At 42.6% G+C, this 26,413-nt stretch overlaps 1 protein-coding gene across 6 annotated transcripts in view; it reads left to right on the top strand.

The window, feature by feature from the left end:
• Window positions 1–908: 908 nt before the first annotated feature.
• The window catches only part of ILF3 (interleukin enhancer binding factor 3), a 261,636-nt gene continuing 236,131 nt past the window's right edge, over window positions 909–26,413 (top strand). For 4 of the 6 annotated variants that reach the window (XM_044084763.1, XM_044084764.1, XM_044084766.1 and 1 more), the window contains exons 1-12: window positions 909–1,042; window positions 4,067–4,320; window positions 4,668–4,869; window positions 5,333–5,480; window positions 9,958–10,049; window positions 10,370–10,465; window positions 11,693–11,804; window positions 18,786–18,883; window positions 19,073–19,184; window positions 19,418–19,567; window positions 20,796–20,995; window positions 22,426–22,551. In XM_044084763.1, the coding sequence (XP_043940698.1) occupies window positions 4,073–4,320; window positions 4,668–4,869; window positions 5,333–5,480; window positions 9,958–10,049; window positions 10,370–10,465; window positions 11,693–11,804; window positions 18,786–18,883; window positions 19,073–19,184; window positions 19,418–19,567; window positions 20,796–20,995; window positions 22,426–22,551 (1,584 nt within the window). In that variant the 5' untranslated portion in view covers window positions 909–1,042; window positions 4,067–4,072. The remainder of the gene's footprint in view (window positions 1,043–4,066; window positions 4,321–4,667; window positions 4,870–5,332; window positions 5,481–9,957; window positions 10,050–10,369; window positions 10,466–11,692; window positions 11,805–18,785; window positions 18,884–19,072; window positions 19,185–19,417; window positions 19,568–20,795; window positions 20,996–22,425; window positions 22,552–26,413) is intronic. The other 2 variants (XM_044084767.1, XM_044084768.1) reach the window with 1 other exon arrangement.

Consider the following 26,413-nt stretch of genomic DNA (forward strand, 5'->3'; position numbering starts at 1 on the left):
CATGTAGTCCAGGGAGGTACGTCTCAAGTCATTCACTCCAACATGGACAATGACATAGTCATATTTGTACTTGTTGTGGAGTGACTTGAGTGCATGCGTTATGTGGCGGATCCTGGCACCCGACAGGCAGCTGACTGTAATTTTCTCCTTATTCAACCTGGTGAGAGGGACATCAGTGTGCCGGACTATAGAGTCACCTATGACTAAAGTGTTAGGTACATTGTCTTGCCTTAGGGGCTGTTGCTGGGTGGCACACTGGTGTTGTGAACTATGTGACACATTGGTTGTGATTGGTGTTTGTTTGCATTTCAGCTTCAGAGGTTCAATCTCCCACACCTCACACTTTAAAAATGAACTAAAAGCTTATTTTCTCAATTCCAGAACCTGCCCTTGCCATGACCCTACCTAGTCTTCCTTCCCTTTATGTACCCTCAAAAGTACCATACTTAGTACCTCATTACACCTCTCTCTCCAATGTGTCTACTATGCATTTGCATAATTTTATACAAACAAAAAATGTTATTGTTGGCCTATTGAACTATATCAATGTAAAATTGTTATTTAGCTTATTTTTAATGCAACTTTACCTTTATGCATGTAACCCAACATATGTGAATATTTTTGCTATAACTGCTATTATATCAATAATGTTTAAAATTGTACTTGTTTAAAATGTACTACTGGAGCTTTTCTCCTCGGGTCTACACTGAAAATGGGTCACAAACCCGGTTAACAAATGTCAATAAATAAATAGATATAAAGCAGTTTAGCATTCATTCACCATTGTACAAAAAAAAAAAAAAAAAACAGCTCTTTCTAATCACGCCCAAGCAACGTGATGTTAGTCGGCTCCTAGGCCGAAACGACGCGCTCATTGGTCAAATCAATATAGGAGGCGGGGAGTAAAGAAACTCTCGGAAGTGTCGTGGAATTTTGAGGAAACTCACTGAGTCTGGTTCTTTCCATTCCACGCGTCCTGCGCTCTGTGTAGGTTTCTTGAAGGCAAGTGCTGCTGGTTTGTAGGCACGAAAAGTAACATCTGGTAAGTTTGTTTATTATTGTAAAACTACCAATTGAATATGTGTTTGCGCTGTATTTATTGTAACTGATGGGCTGTTTTGTACAGTTTAATAGACGAAGTGACGCAGACCTCTGTTAAGAGTTGATCAGTTCTATAAGGCTTCAAGCTGTAGACATTAAGGGACACATAATGAAATCGTAAACTTTATTTTTGTGTCAACTGTAAAATAATGCGACAATGTATGAAGTCCTTGTTGTTTGAGGTCTTTGTTCGTGTGGGCGGCTAAAAATGGCGGATTACGCGTGCACGTGCATTTTTTTCATGTGTGCTAGTATAGTGGCTAAATTGACTACTTTTTTTGAAGATGTACGCAGGTTACATGTATTTTTGTAGATACGAGTCAAAATCATCTTTGTTTGACTTCCAAGTTCAAATAATCTAAAACTAGTTTGGAGCCTACGGTATTGCTCCTTTTCTTGAAATGGCGGTATTCCCCGCAAGGGCGCGCATGGTGCTGCAGTGTCTGGCCTTGTAGCTTAGGCTGGGGGAATTTGGGACAGCTTCGAATGCTTTGAGGAGGCTGTTGGAATAGGTGCTCCACACTCCTTACGACACACATGTAATTGTTTTGTGAAATGGATGCCTATTTGCCTCACTTGTAGGTGATCCCTAGTCTTACATTTGGGCCGCTTTATAGTGTAATTTTGCATACAAACTACCCGCTGGCATAATGTCTTTAAAAGTGGTGTAGTTCATTAGCTGCGTGTTTCAGCTTTGCTTTTAATGCTGGGTTCAGTATTTTCTAGGCTTTGTATACGCGTGGCTTTTTTTTTTTTTTTTTTTTTTTTTTTTTTTTACCACTTCGTTTTTGCCTTTTTAGCGCTGTTGCATTGGCTTTCTCTGAAAGGCGGATGTAAAAACCGTCTGCAGGAGCACAAGCGCCGTTACGTCTATTGTTTCCCTTGTATTCTAGTCGGATACTACTGAATGCCACCCGTGTAAAATTTTTTAGGTTCCTCGTATGTTCACAGTGATAACCTGCGAAGCGTTATATATATATATACTAGTGTGTCCCGACTTAAGTGGTTTCTTTAGGGTTTAGTTTATTAAACCTTCTCTCTCCCTATTGTACGCAGGGGCAGAGTGTCGCTTCACTTGTGATCACTTAACACCCCACTTTAGTCACGTTGCCGTGAAAGTGACTGGTAGTCAGTGGTGCCTTGCTAGCGTGAAATGTGATTAAATCTTTTGTCGACCCTGTTAATAATAGATTTAAGAAATCTACGTGGACCCAGTTGTATCCGAAGTATAGCGAGTGCATATTGGGGCATGCTAGTAGGAAAATAAGAAATGTGGTGTTGCGGATCGCCCGAAAAAGGAGGGGGTGTCATTTGGTGTATAGTGGTAGATTACGGATCAAACAAGTTCATTATTTGCGGGGGGCGCGTGTCACGCTTCGTCGTACAACCCTTAAGTCCGCGAGGACCAACGTCTTCTCTGATTTTTCTGAAGCAAGGGAATTTTGCCTTGGAACTGTTCTGCACTGTCGTCTGTCGACCTAAGAAATATGGACATCGCCATAAATATTGGGGGGGGGGGTAAAGGCCCAGCATAGGGGTACTTTAAATGCAGCTCTTGCAGATTAGACAGTGAAAAGGGTTTTGTATCCGAACATTATCACCGCGATTTTCGCGCAGGAATGGGCGTAGCGTACATGACTGACGAGGCGAGTCCGTGTTAGGTGGCGTGCAAGCCATGCGGATTATCTAGCCTCATGTTGAATGTTCTGTGATCGTTTGTTGCCGTTCTTGAAATAGTCATTCCAAGATAGCTATTTGTGTGTGTGAGGACAGGTTCAACTATTAGCGGGTCAGAAGGGCAGTTTATACGCAGTACTTTATACCCCGCCTTAATTTTTGTGCTTTAAATTGTCTTTGCATGGGGGGCAACCCCCCACCTTTCTTAATTCTACTCTTGCGCTTATGAAAAGTACACAATGTGTGGTTTTCTAGTAAATTACTTAACATGGAAGTCACTAAATGGCACACTTTAGTTTCAGGCCCACTGAACCCAGTGGATGAATTTGAGTGTCACCGAGGCAATGGAGGAGTACCATTGCGTACTACCTACCTTGGCTTGGCTAAGGCATTTGATAAAATATCCCCTCGGGGATTGTTAAACTTGAGGAATTGGGCATAACATGTTGGATAGCTAGCAGGCATGTAGGACCCAAGTTAGGGTTGCTGAGACGGCTAAGGTCTGTCAATAGTGGAGTCCCTCAAAGCTCTGTGCTGGGCCCGCTCCTTCAACTACTTTACTTCTTGAAGTAAAGGCTATTGTCAAAAGCCTATGCCAGACCAGGTTTGCAGATCGCATGTGCAAGAATGGGAATAGGGGTGACTAGATGGATTTACAGGGGGTGTAGATCTGGGAAGGTGAGAGTGGAGTGTTTGGGCTATGCCCTTATTGCATAAAATGTTTTGTTAGCTGTTTGTAGTGCTGGGCATTTTCTGGGGTCTCTAATCTAGTTATTGTTTAACTGGGTGGCTTTTTTTTTTTTTTTTTTTTGTTGACCTCTTTTGGCTTAGTTGACTTGATCAGAACCTGGAGTTACTGTTGAGCTTAACATGTCTAGGCAATTCAGATTCATTCCAACAGTTTTTTCCCCCTTTCATTTTAGTTCCCATTTATCCTTGTACATTTTACAGTATCAGACAAGCTGCAAAAATCCACAAGTGCCTGCGCATTGTCCCCTTTGTGGTAATTGGAACATGTTTTGGTAGAGCAGTGCAGTCCATTGCTTCTGGGCAGTTGTGCTACTACTGCCATACATTACTGTAATCTCTTAAAGATGGGTTTATTTGCAACTCCAAATTGTTAGCTAATGGTTCAGTTAGTGGTATTACTGACATCTAGTGCTGTTCACGAGCAATTCTTGTGTAATTAAATTGCTACTAACTGCTTCAACGCAGAATTGTAACATTTACAATTGAGTTTTTGAGTATTGTGTAAGGAAGCTTCCTTGACTTGTTTAATTTTTGGCAGGTAACCATGCGTATTTTTCTGCATGATGACCGCCATATCATGGCAAAACACTCTTCGGTTTACCCTACCCAAGAAGAATTGGAGGAAGTGCAGAACATAGTCTCGCATACAGAGCGTGCTTTGAAAGCAGTTTCTGATTGGTTGGATGAGCAGGAAAAAGTAAATCCAGCGAATGAAATTAATGACACAAGTGGTGCAGGTGATAAACAGGAAACTGAAGTCATGGAAACTGCAGTTGAAGAAACCAAAGAAGAGTAAGTAAGATGTTACTCTCTTGTCCGCTTAATGGAAGAGGTTTAAGTCACAATGGAAGTTGTGCTAGTTGTCTTAAGTAGAATTTCACCTGCAGAGCAGATGAGATCTGGAAATTTGACTTTTGCTGATTTTGTTTAATTATTGTGCCTCATTAATTCTCATAACCCATTAATGTAATGTTGGGTTTCCATGCACTTGTTGCATCTTAAATTTCAAATAGTCTACCTGATGACTTGTACATGCTTTCTTTCTGTCATATTAGCTTGTGTGGTGTCTCAAACTAACCCTTGTCCTAGTGGGTGATGTTTGCAAATTTGGCTTATTTTTTAATTTGCATTTCTCAAAGGCAAGTAGATGGTGACGTCCAACCTACACATGAAAAACAGCAACCAACCAGAACACTTCGGGGAGTTATGCGTGTTGGGCTTGTAGCAAAGGGCCTCCTGTTGAAAGGAGACCTGGATCTAGAACTGGTTCTCCTCTGCAAGGATAAACCTACTATTGGCCTTCTGAAGAAAGTTGCAGATAATCTTGCTGTGCAGTTCGCTGTGAGTATTTGAGCAGTGTTATGCAGATTTTTGGGATGGTGTGTCGTATTGGTATTTGACCTTTATAGATGAGTCAAACCTGCTGCTGAATAATTTTACAACTTATATTGCAATGCTGTGGTTGGCAGGCTAGCAACTTTGATTTAAAATGTCCAGGTAAAGTTTCATCACACAAGTGGGAAGCTGGGGAAAAAGTTGGGGTGGAAGAGACTGGGCCCAGTGCCTAGACTTTTCCTGAAAAAACTGCAGACATTTTGGTGCCCTATAGGGTTGAGTACACTTGCACAAGTGGGTGTATGAAATTTTTTGTGCCACTGATTGTTTGCGTCCATTGGGTTAATTTCAGCAGGTCATCACTTGGCCGATGAGCCCTGTATGGTGCCATTATTATTGCAGTAATAAAAGTAATGTAAATTGTTCAGATGGGTTTGTGGTCTAACTATTGTTTACCATTTTTCTTAAGTCCATAGCTGAAGAAAAGTACCAAGTAACAGAGTGCATTGGAGACGCTGCCATTGTCATCAAGAATACTAAAGAACCGCCTTTAAAATTAACCATCCTTTTGACTTCCCCAGTTGTCAGAGAAGAGCTTGAAAAAGAAGCAGCTGGAGGTATGAAAGGTTGAAAAGGAGACTAGTGTTTGGAGTGCATGTTGCATAATCTTATAGGTTGGACTTGGGGTAGAAAAAAACATTTATAGTGGTCTGGTTCTGAGTAAGGGAATGAACCAGATGTCTTAAGCTGGGTACATTCTGCCTGTATGTATGGAACCTACAAAAGCTTATTTGCCATTTAGAACTTGATTGTGCTGCTTTAGGCAGTTCTGGCAGACTGACCTGTTTTCTGGAGATCTAGGTTTTGATCTGGTGTTGGTGTATGCTCTTGCAGCACTCCACAGTTTATTGGCACTGGCAGAGTTTATTGGCACTGGCAGAGAGCAGGAATCATCTTCCTGGTCTGATGCCTGTGGATTCTAAACTCTTGCCCTTCCTGCTTCCCACGCAAGTGGAACATAAAAAATCTTCCCATAGTTGGCTATGAAGCTTTTCTTGGTTTTGTGGCATGAGGGCACTTGCACACTGCAAGGTGTATACCTGTAGTTAATCGCCTCCACTGGGGGCATTGTTAGATGCTCTTGCCTTTTTCTGCCAGCCCCTTTGGTGTTGGGAGCACTAGTCAAATCTGCCCGTTATTGGTGGCTTAAAGCCAATTTCCACAGACTATGTATTGTATCGTATTATATATATATATTTTTTTCCCCATCCTTGTGTTTTCCAGAAAGGCTAAATCCCTTTTTCCCCTTTCATTATTGAGCAGTGTACGTTTTACAAGTCTTGTATAAGCTTGGGTGGGCTTGGGTTTGTTGGTAGTGGCTGATTTTAAAAACCTTAAGGGAGCTTCAGTTTGTGCCATGTTAAATGTTTATATATTTTGGTTGACTGTGTAAGGTGGTGATTTCCATTTGGCAACTGTGGACAGAAACTAACATGTTTAATTCTTTCTAACCATCTAGCAGTGTAGGAGCGCAGATAAGCTTGTTTTTTCAGTATGCTTTCTTGTTGGCTTTCTGCAGCTTCTGGGTAAGCAAAGTCTGTTCAGCCATCCCCAGTTCCCTTTTCCCATTTTTGTACAAATGGGACCAGGGTGTCACTGACAATCTAGAGCCAAGGTTTATACTGCCAGGTTGCTAGCCCTGTCGCAGTGGTCATTCCACACCAGACACTCCTATGGCCAGTTTAGTCCACTCCACCTATGACATTGTGTCAGCACCTGGTTAAAACCCATGGAGACTAGCAGAGAATCGAACCAGGCAACCTCTTGATGCGAGTCTATTGTGCTGTTACTTAGATTTTTAAGTTGCTTTTCCGGGTTTTTTTTTTGTTCTGTGTATAACAGTATTATGGCTAGCCACCTTCTTTAAGAGTTGCCCCCCTCTTTCTGGTGTTAAGCAAGGAAAACTAATGTAATTGTGGAATTCTAAAAAGGTTGTTGACCATCAGGCCTTCCCCAACTAGACATGAACTGGTTGCTGTGTACTGGGGTATGCTTATTACAAGGGATGGTGCCAACAGGAGGGTCAGTTTCCAGTGTTCTTGAGCATGGATTGTTCCCCCTCTTGCTTCCTGGAAATGAAGGGTGTGTAACATCCTGTGCAGGAAACATCCCCAAAATCGCTTTGTTTCATGTGGATTACTTGGCTAAATTTGAAACGGGTTGGCTCGTTGGGGGAAGAAACTTGCACTGATGAGCAGCATTGTGTTGGTTTGCTGTTTTTTGGGGGTAGTGAAATGTAAAGTTAATACTGTTGCATGTTTGTTTCTGTCCATGGTTGTCCCCCCCCTCCATTTCTTGGTTTGGGGGGGGGGGCTCTTAAAACTTATGACTTTGCGTGAATGGAGTTGGATATTGGATTTTACATTTTTAATTTTTCCTACTTCACAGGTTTTTATTCTCCTTGGACTGGTGCTAGAAAGCTTGAGTTCAAAATGTAGTCTAAAATGAATGTTTGCACAATGAGTTACCTCCAAATACTTTCAAAATAGTATGAAATGAGCAACTTTTTATTAATTTTTGTAGTTCACTTTCTGTTCTGAACAGCCAGCTGATCCCATTCTGAACTGTTCGTTTTGCTGATCTGAAAACTTAGAGGTTTCTCCAGTGTTTAAGTACAAGTGGTAAAGAAAAAACGTAGTCAAAATATCCAGTTTAACAAGATGGACATTCGCGTGCAACTTCCATTGTCTTCTCGGAACCACTTTAAAATACTGCTAATACAGTTGTATGTAGGTGAATAGCTAGTGGTATAGCAGTACTTTAAAGTCTGGTAACTGCTGGTATGTGCTTTTATAGTAAAACCAGAACCTTGTGTACATCTACCAGTCTGTGTGAACAAAGCTGAGGTGACTTGAGCTGCTAAATCTGAATATGAGACAGCATTTTTGACCTGGTAATGGAATTAACAGGTCTTTCATTCTAAATTGACAAGTTTGAAAGGAGGTCTTGTGAAGGAGCCTTTATGCTCAGATTACTTAGTCCACTAGTTTTGTTTTTTCACACCGACTTGTAGTAAAATGGTATGCCTGAAATGGACAGTGTCAGATCAGTTATGTTTTTACTTTTCCTTGGATTTCTGACTCCATGTTATTTCCACTAGGATCAGAGGTGACAAACTAGTTCTGCCTTCCTCCCTTTTAACTGAATTTGTAGGTAGCAGCACCAGATGAACTCTCATTGCACTTCCTTACCTGTCTCGTCTCTTTTTGCAGGTGCATTTTGCCCATAGGCAACTTGATTGCCAATTCATTCTGTACATAATTGGGTTGATATCAAAGTAAATGCCATAACTATGGGTTTAAGTAAGTGCTTGAGAGAAAATCAAAATTTGGGGTAGCAGCTGTTGAGGTTGTCTTGCAACAAGCAGTATTGTAATTTACAATAAATGTGTAGTGATGTCACGAAAGGTAATGCTTTGTCATCCCCCCCCCCCCCCAAACTCAGTTTCATTATTTCAAAAAGTGAAGTCCACTCTAATAAGACTAAAACTGTAAGTCAAATGCATGGTCTCTTTGGACCATATTAATGTTTGTGGCGTCCTGAACTAAGTGGGGATGAGTAAAGCACTGTCATTTGAAAGCCTAAAGTGGTTCCATATAGTACGTTCAAGTACTGTTGTCTTTAACCACTTCATGTTCTGTTTTTATGCTGGAGAAACTTTGCTTTTCAAGCAGCTGACAGAATAAAAAGTCGCACTGCAAGCTCCGGAGTAATCCCTGAAGCGGCTGTGTACTCAAGCTTTGAATTCTGTTACAAAACTGTTAATTGATCATTGTGCTACTTTGAAATAACTTGCTAGAACATTCCAGGGGCCCTTATTTCATCTTGCCAACAAACACATGGGCTTGTTACAGCAACTGCTTGAGGCAGGCTGTTTATACCCACTGAAAAAATAATGGGAGCGGTTTGCTTTTTGTAAAAATGTAATGCCACATCTGCCATCACTGCTGTCCCTCATCTGAGTTGACATCCTGTCAAATTTGCAAGCTGACCTACATCTGATTCCATCACCTGATGGTCTTCCAATTGTGTAAAATTTTGGGGTGTTCCCCAGTGCTACTGTACTGTTTGAAAACTATCTCAGTTACATGAACTTTGAAAGGAAAAGTTCAAAAAGTTGAACATGTTCATCATTGAAGGCCGATTCTGAAAGTTATAAAATATGATGCATGTGTATTGGTGTGTTAAAGTGGTGTGTGTTGCAGCAGAAATGAACCATTTTGTGTTGGTCTGTTAGAGAATTGGCTGAGTTTCAGCTGGACTACTGAAAAACTGAATGCAGCGTTTTAGATAACGTTTGGTTTCACATGTTAACCTTTTTGGCTCATGATTACTTTAAAACTGTGTAAAGTTTTTCCCCTTTAAGATTGGAACCTGCATCACAACTGTGATCATGCCAGAGTTGTGTGCACTGTCCTTTAAGCAGTGTATGTACTGCAATTGCAGTTTAAAATGAGGTATTCAAGTGTACAAAAAAACTAGCCTTATCTAAAATAGTCCTGCTCTGTATTTATCCACTTTCAGTTTTTGCTGCAGCACAGACCAGTTGTTAATGCGCATTATTAATACTGCTATGGTTTTAATGACTACACATATCAAGCCTTCTAGTTTGTCAATTTTAGGGACGCTGGACCTTTGACCAACAGGACGCTCTCTGTCACAGGCTGGGGTCATGGCAGTTGACCTTGGTGGGCTGAGGGGGCTTCCCTTGTAACACTTCAGCAGTAAATTGACCAGTTTTTGCAGAATGTTTCATAGTGCGTTTGTTTATAGACTTGTTTTTGTAAAATGGGGAGTGAGCTAATTGTAGTTATGAACATCAGTTTAATTTTTGAAGTAATTGAAGGTATTTGTAGATAATGCATAAAGTAATTGAAAGTTATTTGTAGTTAATGCATTAGTTTATAACACTAAAGGTTTTAAGTATTTTATGGGACCTCAGCTGCCCTTTAGGAAAAGCTGCCTCCTCCCTTTCCTTCGACAGAACCCCCTTGGTCAAACTGTACCTTGTCTTCTTATTCCATCCATCAATAGAAACGCTATCAGTCAACGACCCCCCGGATGTTCTGGACAGGCAGAAATGCCTTGCTGCCTTGGCGTCACTCCGACACGCCAAGTGGTTCCAGGTTTGCATTTTTTTTGTATTTTATTAGAAAACTTAACTATAATGTAAGCTTAATGAAAGTAGTTGTGCCAAACTTGGCATCTGTCATGGCACAGTTGCTAAATAAGCACTAGCAATATTAACTTAATCTGTATAATATAACTGAGTAGTTGCTGCTTTGTTTTGAGTAATTATTTTTATACTTTTTTGAGATGTGTATACAAAGTATGAATTAGTGTTAAAAATAACTTATTTACCCATAGCAAAGTAGCAATGCAGATAATTGTCTTTGGTGCTTTGAAGTTTGAAGCATACTTAATCATTTTCTGTGGTTGGTTGTAGGCTAGGGCTAATGGACTCAAGTCGTGCGTCATTGTCATAAGAATTATGAGAGACCTCTGCACTAGAGTACCGACCTGGGAGCCTCTTAGAGGATGGGTAATTATCTCTCCATAATGTAAACTTGTGCAAAATTTGGGTTTTGATTTGTCTGGAATCTGTTATGCTAGTTGAAATCATTATCTGGATGGTAATGCCTGCCCGTTTCTCATCTGAAAACGGGCGATCTGTGAATTATGTCAATATTAAAACTAACATCTGACAGCATTTCATATATTAGGATTTCTAATGTGCCGAGTGTTTATATTCTGCTGAGGGAGTAATCTATATAATCCCATTTTATTTCCTGCTGCAGGAAGACTAGTCAACATAACTTGTCCCAGTTTGCTGCTATATTTTTTCACACCTCCACTGTGTTTTCATGATTTTGCATGTACCTTTTTTAGCTTTAACCCAGTTCATGGTTTATTTGCCTACCACTTTAAGTGTAGTATAAGGAAATGATTAAAACAAGCTTGCTATGCACTGCTGTAATTTACTATGGAGTCAGTCTCGAAGCTTCTTCAAATTTAATATACTTTTGCTTGAAGTAACTGAGAATTGAGTTCTTGGGTGGTAAATACCAGAGATGGGATCTTTAATGTCAGGATAACTTGGTGAGAGTATTGGGAGTTTGGGCTTTGCAATAACCGGTGACTCTTGGAGGCAAAACATAAAGTGGGTTGGGCCAATACCTGATCCAACTAAGAGGGTAACCCTGGCTGTATTGAGGTAAATTAGGATGAGACCTGTTTAGGTGTCTGACTTTGGAGGCCAATGAAATTCCTGGAGACAATTTTGTGATGGTGCTTCCTAGAGGCATCTCCGTTACTTAACTAGTGTTTCTAACTACTAAGTGCAGAACTTTGCAGTAGTGCAAATGGGACATGGCACAATAGAGCTGAAAATGGTGCAACACTAGGGGTGGTCTAAGATGCAGGAGGCTTTTGACAGCAGTTGAAGTTGGTAAACATGTTTCTCTCATTTGATTTGTATATTGCTTAGTTTCCAAGGCATAATTTTTTGGGAGCCGCTATTGCATTCCAGTAGTTAGAGGTGCATTATGTGGCATTGGTACAAGTTTAGACTTGGCTAGACCACAGTTTATGGCAATTCTTTTTGATGAATTTTGCTCTGAACTTGCCTGTATGCGATCAAAAAGTGCATAGCTCAGCACAACTGAAGAGTTTCCATGTAATTCAGATTTGCAAATGTGTTGACATTAACTTGCATGAACAGATTGCAAAGAAGCAACAGAAAAGTTTACTTTTTAAATTTGTTTTTCAGCCTCTTGAGTTAATTTGTGAGAAAGCTATTGGTACAGCCAACAGACCAATGGGTGCAGGAGAAGCCTTTAGAAGGGTTCTGGAATGCATTGCTTCAGGAATTCTTATGCCAGGTATGTGAGTATTTAACGCTTGTAAGATCATCAGTTTGTGGGGGTTTTAACTGGAAACAGTACATATTTTGGGAAATTTAATTTGTAGGCAACTTCTGTTAATCAGTTTCACACCTTTTAGTGCTGAACATTTTCTATTGTAAATTGCTGTTGGCTTGAAGTGAGCTAATATCACAAAAAGCACCCCCCACCGAGTAAATATAAAACGATGAAAAAGCCCATCCGCTGGAACACTAATGCAATATCTTCAGAGTTGATAAGTCTTTTTTGAACGAACGAAGTTACCAGATATGCCACGATAAACCAATCCAAAACTTATTAAAAAGTAGGTAAGCGCTTTCACCATAAAGGTTTCATTAGACCAATTACTAATGGATGCGAGAGATTAACCATTCTTAAATACACTACCTCATAATTCAACATTACAACGCAAATAGTTTTGGACGAGTTGCAAGTTGGATGTGTGTTTAGTGTCAAGGAAATGTTAGTACTTTTATTGCGTTGTAATTTGTGAGGTAGTGAGTGGTTAAAATCTCGGATTCATTAGTAATTGGTCTGAAGCCTTTATGGTGAAAGCGCTTAACTACTTTTAAACGTTTTGGAGTGGATTATCGTGGCATATTTGAACTTTTGTTCATAAGATTTTTCAACTCTATTGTGTTGGTCGTGTTTGTTCCAGTGGATGTGCTTTTTCATTGTTTCGGAGAGGTTTTTTCACTGTAAAGACTAATGGGATTAAAGCTGGCCAGCGCAGTGGTGCTTGTCAGTTTTGCTCTTTTTCTAAGTCTGTGTTCTGTTTAGGCATGTACCGCACAGTCCTACATCTGTATACATAATTGACCATCTTCCATTGATGTACAGGGATATGTTTATGCTTACATGTCCTGTGGTTGGGCGTTTCTTTAAAACGTAACTGATCAGCAAAGGGTAAATGGTGATGTTGTGATCCTATCTCGCCTACATTCTGTACTGATGGGCTCTGAGCCGATCCCCTGCTCCGACTCTGCACGCTATGCTATAGAGCGAAGCCTCTTATTGGCTGAGCTATTCTCTATCCCAGGATGCACCGCCACTAATCCCCCAGATCCCGTTTGCCGCTTACAAGCTGTCAGGAAATTCTTTATTTTTTGTGGTAAATTTGTGTGGTTGAATAGGGAAAGGTTTTCCGTTTAAGTTAGAGGGGCCTTCCCCTATTCTTTAGCAAGTCTTCTTATTTTTAGAGAGGTCAAGTACGTGTTTAAGTTAGAGGGTTCTTGGCCCTCCTTTTTGGTGTTTTTTGTACTTTTAATTGTACTTGTTAATTTTGGCCTTTCGTTTAAAAAAGAAAAAAAAGGTTTTATTTAAAATCTTTACTCTACATAGTGTGTTTTTTTTTTTTTTTTTTTTTCTACTGATAGTGAGTGGTTTACAGGCATTATGTCCAAAGAGCATAGACCCTCAGGATTTAAGAAGTGCGCGAGATGCAACTATAAAATGTCCACAGATTATCACTCCTTATGCGTGTACTGTTTAGGCGCCAAACACCTACAGGAGTCTTGCAGCGTGTGTCACGCTTTTTCCTCTAGGGTCCTCCCAAGAGTAAGAATAAATTAACCTTGAAAGGGCTGATTTAAACCCGCCTTCGAGGAGGCCTTATCTTCCTCTTCCTCTCCAGCAAAGAAAAAGAAATCGGCTCCGACCAGTCAGTCTGAACCAACCAGTAAGAAATCTAGGCAGGCTTCTCCATTGGCTCCACGGACTTCGGAGCCGAGGGCGGAACGGTCTGGCTCTATGCCTCCAGTCTCGACCCCTCTGGTTTCGGAGCCGATGGCTGGGGCTTCGAGAGGTGGGTTACCTTCATCGGCTCCACTGATTTTTGGAGCCGATGAGGGTTGCCGGCTTCCCCTTCGGCGCAGAAGCCCTCCTCTGCACAGAGGGAAATTGTTTTGGAATCTCCCTCGGCACCGATACTGGTAGAGCCTATTCGGAGCCGATGGAGAAGTCTGTTCGGACCCGGTCAGTTTCCTCCAGATCTTCAAAGATGTCAGATTCGGACATTGACAAGGTGCTCCAGACTGTTTCAGTCTCCTGTATTCCAGATGGCCCACCCTGTAGTTCTGGTTCCTCCTCCAACAGCCTCGGCACCGTTGGAGCCGGTGCTGGTGGAGCCGATTGGAGATTTTTGGGTCGGTCCTGATCCTTACTCCAACCCTGGCTCTCGAGTCGGTACACGGACCTCCGTCTGCCCTGGGGGGGGCGCTTCGGGACCAATGTTTTCGGTTCCCAGCCTTCCTCTCCGTGCGTCGGCTGTGGTGGCTGTTGTGGCCACAGGGGTTGGGCCTTCCCAGGACTCTGGCGGTCTGGCCTTCAGGGCCATGAGGAGTGCTTTGGCTAAATCTTCTTTGGCTACCTCCACGGTGTCACCAGCACCATCCCTACACACGGAGAACCCCCAAGGAAAAGACTGTGAGGAAGCACATCTACTCCCCCGATGAGTCTCGCGTCTGACACTGATCTTGATGATGTGGTGGGGTCCCCTAAGTCTTCCTCGGATGTCTCCTTTGCAGACATCTTGGAAGCCCTCCAACAAGGTGGCTGGCATTCCAAACCCCCTTCTGCTGACGAGTCTGTGTTCCTCAAGGCCTTCGGGGCTCAGCCCTCCTCCTCCTGGGTGTGTCCGCCCTTCGAGCAAGTTTTTGACTAAAGGTGTGGCTGTAGATGCCTTGGTGGTATCTGCGACCCAACAAGATGTAGCAGAGGATTCGACGTCCGTCCATCCTCCTAATAAGGAGTCTAGGAGCATGGATCGGTACGGGAAGCGCACCCTCAGTTCAGCGGCTTTTACCTTAAGGTCCCTGAACTATTTAACACACTTCACTAGATTTCAGAGGGATCTGATCAAGGAGCTTTCAGATACCCTCTTGGGTAACCTACCTGAGCAGCTGGCCCAGACGGTTGGCTCTTCATCTATATCGAACTCGTCCATGAGGCTCATTTTATATGCAGCCGAGGGGGCGAGTAGAGCGGCGGGTACAGGTGTTGCTCTACGGAGGCAAGCCTGGCTCCACCTGTCATTTTGCAGAAGCCTTTAAGTCTTCCTTGGATGGGTCCTCTTTGTTTGGACCCAAGGTAAAGGACGCATTGACCCGCTGCGAGCAAGAATACTTTGACTGCCGTAGGGGCACGATTTTCCACTCCCTTTCGGCCTTATCCCAAGGCTAAAAGAGGGGAAATGTGGTTCTGTAAATCCCAGAAGTCTTATCCCTCGCAGCAGGATTATCCCCCTTCTAGAGGCAGAGGAGGGGGAAATTTCTGGAAGACGCCATCCCAAAGGCAGCAGAGGCCCCCGCAACACTGGAGAACCACGCGAGTCCTTTCGTGGCTCTTCAGCTTTCCACAATCCCTGAAGGATTGCCCGACCAACTCCGGAGCCAGTCGGGGGTCGTTTTTTGAGGCACCTAAAAGCCTGGGAAGGTATCACTCAGGACCGATGGGTGCTTCGAATCATCGCCGGAGGCTACGCCATCCCTTTTTCTCACTTTCCACCGCTGTCCAAGAAAATCCCGGACCCGCCACCCAGTCAACAGGAAATCGCAGCCTTAGAAGTCTCAAAGCTGCTTCAAAAAGGAGTCATCTAACTGGTCCCCGCAGACCAGATCAGATTAGGGACTTACTCAAGATTCTTTTTGGTGCCAAAAAAAGACTGGGGACTTAAGGCCCATTTTGGATCTCAGCATCCTAAATCGATCAGTCAAAAAGTCCAAGTTCCGAATGGTCACCTTACAATCCATTCTCCCACTGCTGGAGAAAGGTGTTTGGATGTGCTCCATAGATCTCAAGGATGCCTATTACCACATCCTGGTAGATTAGGCGTCCAGGAGACCTTTGCACTTCAGCCTGGGAGATGGTCATTTTCAGTTCTGCACGCTGCCCTTTGGTCTCACCACAGCCCCCAGGGTGTTCAAATGTTTGGCGGTCGTGACTGCTCACCTGAGGAGTCTAGGATTCCAGGTGTTTCCGTATCTGGACAACTGGCTCCTAACTGCCACCTCCAGGCGTCTACTATTGCAGAACCTACGAGCCACAATATCACTAGGCACTTCCCTTGGAATCACCTTCAATTGGCCAAAGTCTGTGTTGCTGCCATCTCGGCGTATAAGGTTCATTTGAGTGGAGAGACTCTAACCGAATGCGTGTCTATCTTCCTACAGAAGGGATACAAACTATACAGGCTCAAGTCCGAGCCTTGCTTCTCAGATCCAAAGCTCCAGCCAGGATGGTCCTGCAGCTATTGGGCTGTGTCGGCCACTGTTCTAGTCCCTTTAGCAAGATTGCATATGAGAATTCTCCAGTGGCTCCTTTTGACACACTGGTCCTTTCAGGATCTCCCTCTTGTCAACTCGTACGGATCACGGAAACCTGCAAATGGGACCTTCGCTGGTGGCTGGTGCCCTCCAATCTGGATCAGGGATGACCCTTTGTTCCACCTCCTCCTATGGCCACATTGACAAATGGACGCCTCCCAGATGGGGGTGGGGGGGCATTCCCTGGGCAGGTCAGTCCAAGGCAAACGGCATTCAGAAAGTCTCCTTCATATCAACATTTTAGAAATGAGGGCATGGTTTCTGTCTCTACAAGCCCTCCACAATTACCACCCTCAGGGCGTAATTGCCATTCACTCCGACAACATGTCAGTAGTCTGGTATCACAGGGAGGGACCAGATCCTACCCTCTTTGCAGAGAGGACAGAGTTTGGGAATGGGCAGTGGCGACCAGATGTTTTCTAGTAGCAACTCATATCCCTGGCAAATCCAACGTGATAGCCGACAGACTAAGCAGGACTATCCTCTCTCCTCACGAGTGGTCTCTGAACGATGCAGTGACAACTCAGATCTTCAGCAGACGGGGGACTCCTTGTTGCGACCTTTTCGCAACCCCGCTGAACGCGAAGTGCACAAAGTTCTTCTCTCACTCCAGCTCCGGGGGAGAGTCCTATGGACGCATTAGCCCATCATTGGCCCACCATCAAGGTCCAATTGGCAGCTATTTCCAATTTCCATGAATCTCTAAACCCACCTTTAATGAGCAACAGATTGTGTAAAACCTTCATGAAAGGTGCTGTGCTTTTACGACCTCCGATTTCTCATCCTGCTCCTCTGTGGGATCTCGATGTGGTGTTACGTGCCTTAACCTCCTCCCCCTTCGAACCGGCAGCAACATGTGATTTGAAATTTCTTTCTTGGAAAGCTGCATTTCTGGTCGCGATTACTTCTGCCAGAAGAGTTTCAGAGCTTCAAGCTCTATCTGTAAAACCACCATACCTGGTTTTTCACAAAGGTAGAGTATCCCTCAGGCCTGATCCATCTTTTGTCCCTAAAGTTAGTTTTTGCCTGCAACAGTCATTAGAACTTCCAGTTTTCTTTCCAAAGTACTCAAAGCGGAATACATCTTCCACACATTGGATGTCCATAGGCAATTGCGTTTTTATTTAGACAGGACCCAACAAACACGGAAAACAGATCAATTGTTTGTGTCCTTTTCAGATAATAAATTGGGCAAAGCCATCACAAAGGTCACTATTGCCAAATGGATCAGGGACTGTATTAGTCAGGCTTATTCCTCTTCTAATAAAGAGCTTACGACCTCTGTCAAAGCTCACTCTACAAGAGCTATGGCTACTTAAATAGCATTCCATTCTAAGCTTGCCCTTAGTAGCTGCGGCTACGTTGTCTTCCCTGCACACTTTCATTTCCCACTACAAATTGGATGTGGCATCTCGGGGTCGAGGTTCATTTGGTTCCACAGTGCTCAGGAGTGTTTTCCAGGAATTGGGTGCTATCAGTACAGAATGTAGGAGAGATAGGATCACAACATCTTTTAGTTGTGTACTTACCATAACTTTAGATGTTTGGGATCCATCTTGCCTACATTCCTAATAACCCACCCTCCTTCCCCCTGCCTTGGAGATCGGAAGAGATCGGACGGTCCGAATTGTTGTGTGTGCATGAATGCGGACAAACAAGATCTGGGGGATTGGTGGTGCATCCTGGGATAGAGAATAGCTCAGCCAATAAGAGGCTTTGCTCTATAGCATAGCGTGCCGAGTCTGAGCAGAGGATCAGCTCCGAGCCCATCGGTACATAATGTAGGCGAGATGGATCCCAAACATCTAAAGTTATGGTAAGTACATAACTAAAAGTTATGGTTAGTTTAACCATTTAAAATGGTCTTGCATTGGTGAGTAATTTCTTTGCCAGTCCTTACAGTGGCTTCAAAAGTGGGTAGTAAATTTGCTGTTTTCTGATATTGCACAATTTGTGCACTGCGTTCCATGTTGTACTGGACTGTGTTAAATGGCAGCGGAGTGGCATTGTGCTATAATGCTTTGTATAGGATAGCATAATTTATTCACTTGTAAGCCCACATTCTTTCCCACTCCAGTTGTGGGATTCATGGATATAATTGTAGTTTTAATTGTACTACTGTCATGGTGGCTTGCAGATAACTTGTTTCCTTATTGCAGGATATTGTATTCATGAAATTGGTATCACTACTAGAGTGAGGGGTGCCAAAAATGTACATTTCTGGCTTTTTCGTTTTTCATAACTGCAGTTGGTTTGCATTAATGTTTAGTGTGAAACATTTCTGCAAGTTAATCTTGGTGGATTTCATTGTCCCAAGTACACCAAATCATGTTCACTTCTATATACTACCATTGAGGAGTGATATATATGCATATTGGCATAAAACTGTGTAGGCCAGTTCCTTTGTCTCTCCTGGCTGCACATTCATATTATATTGCCAGTGCTACTAAAGTGATTTTTTGCTGGCTATTTGTTTAGGGTTGTAACTTTTTTTCTTTCCCCCAAGACTTGCAATGTCCACGTCAGCCAACAGTCCTTTCTCCAGACTTTAATGAAGATGTGTTGGGCTTCCCAGGGAAGTTTTAGTTTAAGGTTCTGTGGATTAAATTCTGATGGTGTTTTTTTTTTTTTTCTCTAGATGGCTCTGGAGTTTGTGATCCCTGTGAAAAAGAATCTGTGGATGCAATTTGCCATCTAGACAAACAGCAGAGGGAGGACATAACTCAGAGTGCTCAGGTAGACAACCCATAATAACTACTTTGTGCTGAGAAGGTGGCTTTGTGTACATTAAACCCATGTTGCTTGGTGAAGAATGTTGGTGCTGTTCAAAACATTTTTTTCTGGTGAAAGATTTTGATAGGGTTGCCTGTTTAAAATACTGTGGCCTAGATGGCTTGTCTCACTTCAACTTTTTTCCCCCCGCAGCATGCTTTACGCCTTTGTGCATTTGGTTCAGTTTACAAAGTGCTAGCTATGGATCCTCTGCCCACCAAAATACCCAAGAAACAGAAAAATGAACAAGATATTGACTACATTGGTAATTTCCTTCTCTTAACAGTGTTTTGCATGTATTGCTTAATGCTAGATTTGACTTGCATGTTATACTTGCAAGATTTTAAAATGACCTGTTGTATCAAATTTATAGCAGTATGGTTTTAAGTGTTGTGCATTTTTGTAGTGTAAAAGCACAAACTGAGGTAGACTAGTTTGCCTGTTGCATGTCAGTTGAAGCTTTCAGCAGATTCAATTTTTTATACTTTGTTTTAACAGTGCAGATACCTCCCAGCACAACATATGCTGCCAACTCTGCTTCTACTACCACTGCTTCCACAGGTGTCACATCAGTGAAACGTCCTATAGAAGAAGATAATGAGGAGAAGTCTCCCAACAAGAAGAAGAAGAAGGCAGCATCTAAAAAAGGTAGGTAAATGTAGGGTAGACTTTGTTGCATAGTAGTAACTCAGTGACACCTCCAGGTGCATCTGCAGTTAACTCAAGACTCCTAGGCATAAAATTGCTTGTTCATAACCATGCTATGTACAACATTTTTAAGATTTCATCTTTAAGCTTGCACAGTGGCAAACTTAACTGCAACCACTGTCTAGTGGTAGGTAGAGATTAACCACCGTCAGTTTCACATTTTTTCTGAATGTTTCAACCAAGTAACGGGTCTCTTAACCTCTTACGAAAAGTAACTTGAGCAGTTGCTGAGTAAGTTTACAAAATATTACAAGTGTTGGGACATAGAATGAGCTCAACTAGCACATTAAAGTTTGTAATTTTTATACGCAAATAGCTGTAATGGGGGCTGCTTCACTGAGGGCACTTTTTTATCTTAAGATCTTGCAGGATGCAGTTTGCCTACCCAATATCCATGCCTAGTTGGCACCTCAAATTTGGTGTATGCAAGTCTGTTTTGGCCATAGAGTCTCCATATTTTGGGGCTTGCATAGTCCCAACACTTCAAAATGGTTGCAGAGCAGTTGCCATACCCAGCAGTGTGGTCCTGAGGGTGGGGGGTGAAGACTTGCTGGTGAAGCAATAGTAAATGGCTCCGTCATTGTGACCCTGTTAAGTTTTGAGCATACTGCAGAAAGTCAGTGTGTACAGGACAAATGGTAGCACCTTCCCCTCCATATTTTTAGGCAATGCAGATGTAGCTTTCCCTTTTTGAATCTGCTGTTGGTGCAGGGGTGGGGATTTGTGTCCTAGACCTTACTAATTTCAACCTAAAATATTTAGTTGCAAGTTGTCAGGTCTAAGTGCTCTGCAGAGACTGCGTGTAAGAGCACGCCCCTCTTAAAGTGAGTAAGCCAATTCATTAACCAGTTTATATTTAAATAGTGTCTTACTAGTTGCAAGGATGTTCACAAGTAGAGAACTCAAGTAGAGGTCCTGGGTTTCTGTAGAAATGGGTTTCTTTTGATTTTAAGCTTAAATTTAAGAATCTGTATAGGTATTTGCTGTGCTGCACTCCTGCAAATGTTTTTTTCGGATGACTCATTAAAAGCATGGGTCCCGTCTGCATAACAGTTCATAATTGGAGAAAATCCCATGTAAAGTTTCATACAGTGAATTTGTAAACACTTGTTTAGCTGCTTTTTTTCAATAACTTGTTTACTTTGAAATTAACTTTTTTTATTTTTAGATGACAAAATGGATGCTTCGCAGGCAATGAATGCTCTAATGAGACTTAATCAACTCTATCCTGGGCTGCAGTATAAACTTATCAGCCAAGTTGGTCCAGTTCATGCCCCAGAGTTTACAATGGGGGTTGAAATAGATGGCAAAAGTTACGAAGCAACTGGACCTTCTAAAAAGCAAGCAAAACTTCATGTGGCAGTAAAGGTAAGGCATTTGGCTTGAAAAACTAACATCCATACAGTCTAGTTGAACAATGCACAGCTTGTGTTCAAAAAATGATTTGGAAATATTTGGTCGTCAGATGGCTTATAAGACCAACCCCCCCCCCTTTAAGGGATGGGATTTCAAGTAAAATTCTTTTACCCTTAGCAAATGTGTTGCAGACCTAGAAAGCACAGGGCCTGCTGAGTTGTGAAGTATGACTAAAATATAAGCTTCCAACTGATTATGGGATGTTTACATGTGTATATTCTGTGGATTGTTTCCTACTTTATGCCTGAATAATTGGATCAGAGCTACAGCCATAGTTAAATGTGAACTATGTAGAGGGCCCTGTTAGTCATGCATGTCTCAATTCATTGGAGTGGTGTAGACACTGGTTTACTGATGTTTTTATGGCTGTATTTGTCTGTTTAGGCTTATAGGTGCAATGCATGTCCTGGAGAAGTCCTCAATCTCACTCTGAGCTGAACAGGTGGCTTTAACCTCTCGCTTCTGTACTGCTTGGCTTCAGCAGCAGGCAAACTTCAGTCGGAACCTTTCATGCCTTCTGTGCTCAAAACATTTCTACCCCTTGCTTTAGGTGATGTACATAGGTTCCCTTTCCATATATTGGGTTATGCTTAAACCCCATTCTTGGATGGGGGTGGATGTGTGGTTACACCCCCCCCGACTTGTGTGGCATGCTTAAGGTATGTAACACTTGGATTTCCTCTGGCAGTGTTTTGTGTTTGAAATTGTACTTGGACCCTTGAGGCACAAGTGTCAAGGAGGTCCCCCCCCCGCGCACAAAGGTGCAGAGGGAAGGATAGTCTTAGTCTTGGCTCCCTTCCTTTGAGGAAGTTGCTGCATATGTCTATCTTGAACCAATTATTACCTTCCAAGGAGTTTCTGACAGGTGTCCTGAGGTATCTTTCCCCCTTCTATGTCAAGGGTGGCAAGAGGTCATAGGTCATATCTTGGCAGTCTCTAGGATTATATAGTGACAGGACTTTGAGTTGGTCCATGTGGGACGTGTAGGTTTTATACCCTTTTTAGGGTTGCTCCAGTCACATGTATCTGCGCAGATGAGGGCTGAGTGAAGTTTATTTGAAAACCCTGTGGTTGAATGTCTACTATTGTGATAGTGCTGCAGTTTCAGTTTCCACATTCATGATGGAAGTGTGAAGTTGTGGGAAGATTCCTGGTAGGTTATGAAGTGGTGGCTAACGATTGGTTTGAAGTGATCAGTTCCAGCAGAAGTTAGTTTCATTTGAGGATTGCCTTGTTAACTGACTAGACTTTCCTGGGGTTCTGTGGTTTTGTGGAAGTCTTTCAGCAAAAATACTGCCTGCATGTCACTGCCTAGTTGAGGCTCAACTTCATCTTGTATTGGGTTATGTTAGTCTTGCTGACTGAACTTTTTTTTTTTCCAGGTATTGGAAGATATGGGCTTACCAACAGGAGTGGAAAATAAAGATGAAGAGACTGAACCAGAGCCAAAGCCAGCAGCAGTTTCCAAACCAGCGCCCCCTCCTGTTGCAGAGCCTACAGATACAGAGGTTTGCTTCCCACCCGCTTGTGTTTGCTTAAGCATGTGTTGCACAACCTGTTCCTTCATAAATTCCAGTCGCTGATTCTTGAACTAAATGTAACATTCTAATAGTGCTGCATTAAGAAAAGATGCCCTGTTTTTCCATCTTTAAAGTGTCTTTCAGTGATGTAATATCTTGGGTGATTTTTAAGTGTATTAACTCAGATGTGCAGTAGCAACCCCGACCCAAAGCCCGCCTGACACATCCCAGTGTTATTGTAGACATTTTACTGGGGGCATAAAACTAAAATGCCTGGTGTACCTCAAATTTCAGTCAGTAAACGATACTGTTAACCTCTAAAATTGTAAGTACCAGCACCATTGCACCCCACTTCAGTGGGGTGCATGGGTGTTTGCCTCCTGAAAAAAGGAAATAATTTTGAGGTTGGAGTTTGTGCATGGATTGTCAATCATACATATTGAAACCCTCCACCTTGTCAAACAGGCTATGCCCATTCCTGCACAAACTGGTGGGTTAATGCACTTATCGCCAAATCTTTTTTTTCCGCCCCCTCACGCCTGGTTCTTTTGTGGCTGCTGCTTGGTGTTCACATCTTGCTTTTTGATATTTGCCAACATTTAGTATGTAGAAAAATGTTAGTAACTCTGGTTGCTACTAGATACTGAACTGGTACGTGCCTTAATTTCTTTATTTTCCTCCACCTCCAAAAGACCACATGCACTCGTTACTCCTGTTCAGGGTCAGTCTCCTCGGACCAATGGGGACAAGTATTTTACTTATGGCTTGGGTCAAAAGCAATTTACCTGATATCCTCAGCCAGCCATGAGAGTTGACAGCTGTTCACTTCCATGTTTTATTAATATTATTTTTTTGCAACTTAAGACGAGTCATTAGGATGAAAGGCCATAAAATGCCAAACTCAAGTCATCTTGTAATGAAACATTTTCTGACATACTCGGAAAATGCAGGTTAGATTTATTTTCTTTTTTGCCCAGAGAATCGAATTGTAAACATTGCTTTTGTCTCAGCAAAAAATTTGCCCCTCAAGATTGGAGTTCTGAGTTTCATGGCCTTTCAGCCTTTACATGAGAGGTGCAGGGCCACTCACTCATCCTATGTCCTTCCAATTCCAGGTCTAAACTTTTGTAAACTCATTTTGGTGGGTCATTAACTTCATCTGCCTCAGGAGTCCTTTCTTTACTCCCATTCAGTTAACCTAGTAGTTACCTATGAACCTAAAAAAAGTTTGATTTCTGGTCATTGCCTTGGTTCAAAATGGTCCTTCAAGACAGTAGTATTCATCAATGACTTAACTAATGACCTAATTCTTTGCAGCCTAGGCATAACTTTGTGAGACATTAGTTTGCCAAAACTAACTTTAGGATCTTTCATTCCTTCAGAAACTCATGCGGTTTCCTGAAGTACATGTAGGATAGGCCCTTGGGAGTGGATGCTACATGGGCTGTGTAGATGAATTGAACCTCAGTCCTCTGGAGTCTCTCTAACCTGGCAGACCATGTTCTAAATTAAGGTGGTATGTCCTTCAGTCTTGGAGATACGTGGGACCAATCCCTTGTGGCAAGAGTGGTATCTTATTTTTCTATTTATCTGCACAGCTTGTTGCTTTCTGTCCTAATCCACAAAGTTAGTTAATTTTCTGGACAGTTGACAGGTGGGCACAGCATTTAGATCTCAGTGGTAACAAATGGACAGACTGACTAAAGTCTTTGGATGGCTTTTTTCATTCAGCTCTGCTATTCTGATATGGCAAAAGTTGTATGTCAAGGTTCATGTTGGAGCAGTTCCCATATTGGTGCCTTTTTGAAATGGTCTGTATTAGAACACTACACGCACCAAATATCGAACGGCCTAAAGGCTGGAAATGCTGGACCTCAAACTATTGTGGGGAGCTGCACCCTAGTGTTTATATACCAGCTCTGAGAGCAGTACAGTGAGGGAAGGGCAAATATTTTGATCTTTGTACTGCGATCTCTCAAAGCACAGGTGTGGTGTGGCAATTTTGGCCTTTAGGCTGTGATATTTAGTGTCTTCAAATTCGTAATAGGAACCCTTTTTGAAAGAGTGTAGGCTGTTAGAAGCACCTGTTTACAGAGTGATCCAGATGTGAATTTTTTTTCTTCATGCAAATTTGGCTTCTGGTTCAACTCGGTCCACCCAGTCTCCTTGAACTTTTGCCAGTTATCCCTTATTTTAACTCATTACACCCTAGTGATGTCTCCAGGTAAATATTTAAGTTGTCTATCTCCTTCGTTTCTTGCTTGTTGGGATCTGAGCCGACCCTTGGCTCAGACTCTGCCATCTTCTATAGCTCGAGAGCGGTTTACTGGCTTGAGGCTACCCCTTATCCCATGATGCCTATCGCTAGCTACCCAGATCTTGTTTGTAATAGCTAACCCCAGACATAAGAATAATCTGACCAAACAGGTTGGGCATATCTGTTTTTAAATCGGTAGAAGAAAGGAGGAGAGATGAAGACCACTAACATGGAACAGTTGTCTCCTTTGTTTGAGGGAGTTCAGGAGGGAGAATTCCAAATCTTGCCTACATAGTTGGCAAATAGTCAAAAGCCACATTTTTGCTTTTGGAGGTTTGAACCAGTAGTTTATTGGCAGAGTGAAGTGACCTTGGGTTACTGTAGGGGTTAATTTTATTTAGTGCAGTGGTGTCATGGTGACTAAAGTTTGTGGGCGATAATCAGGTGGTTGTATTGCAGTAGAATAGTCTATTCAAGCCACCTTAGTTGAGGCAGTGGTGTGTCCTATAGGTCATACTTCTAGCAATATGGTTGTAGCAGCTAACAAATTTGCTAAGTGTTTTCAGTCAAGTTGGTGAATGGGGGGGGGCGGGGCATAGAGAAGGGTAGACTTAAGTGGGAGCACGCTATAGAAATTTTTGGTGAGTAAAAATAATATAAAACATTCTCAACCTGCTGGAGAGAGCAATCTCCTAGAGCCTGCCCCGTCTCTGGAATAGACTTCCCATACACGTCTGAGTATATCGCTGACCCTCTTTAAAACGCAACCTTGAGTGTTTGGCAAAACCACAGATTTGTCCCAGAGGTTCCACCTGCCTAATCGACAGGTGCTGACTGAGGTTTCCTTTTTGGGGATAACTCTTGGCTAGGGTTGTAAGGGCCCCATGGCCATTAGCCTAGTAACCTCCTATGATCCTTTAACTTGCAAGCACAGCGATTATTGGGACTTTGTAATCTCAGCTTGGGCCATGTGGTCGTTATGCCCACTAGGGGGGGCGCATACCCTTGTCCTGGTAATCACAAACCTAGTGGATTGTATTCTGTAGTGTAATGTGAAGCATCTCCTTTAAAGTAAAAGGCAAATCTAGAACTTGCAGGAAATATTTTCTGGGGCAAACTCCCTATGAAGGGACACCTTGGAAGCACTCCCCTCCCCAAAACCCTTGGAACACCCCTGAGTATGTAGAGTTCAGAAACCTGGAATGTTAAGTGTGCTAAACCAGGTCAGTACAGTTGTCTATCAACTTGGATGAAAAAGCCACCCTGGTAGGATCCCAACAGCCATAGGTTGTACAAGAAGAAATTCAAGGCAGAAATTAGGAGGTGCAGTACTTGGGTGTGTGTACAAAAAAACTCCAACCTAAACTAGCAACTCTGGTTGGGGGGGGTGCTAATAAAACACAAAGCCAATTTTGAAATTTCTCTAGTTTCAAAGGAAATGCAGATGTGTACCAATTTGATTGCAAGTTGGTGCTGCCTGTATTTGAGCCAGGTTATGCATCAGACCTCCAGGCTGGACAGATTTGGTTTAGTTTAACCCCACCAATTTCCCCCAACTATCCGCCAATTTCCCTCCAACTATCTCTTGAGCAG

Source organism: Protopterus annectens, chromosome 9.part0 (genome assembly GCF_019279795.1).
Source record: "Protopterus annectens isolate FY-2018-M chromosome 9.part0, PAN1.0, whole genome shotgun sequence".
Taxonomy (NCBI): Eukaryota; Metazoa; Chordata; order Ceratodontiformes; family Protopteridae; genus Protopterus; species Protopterus annectens.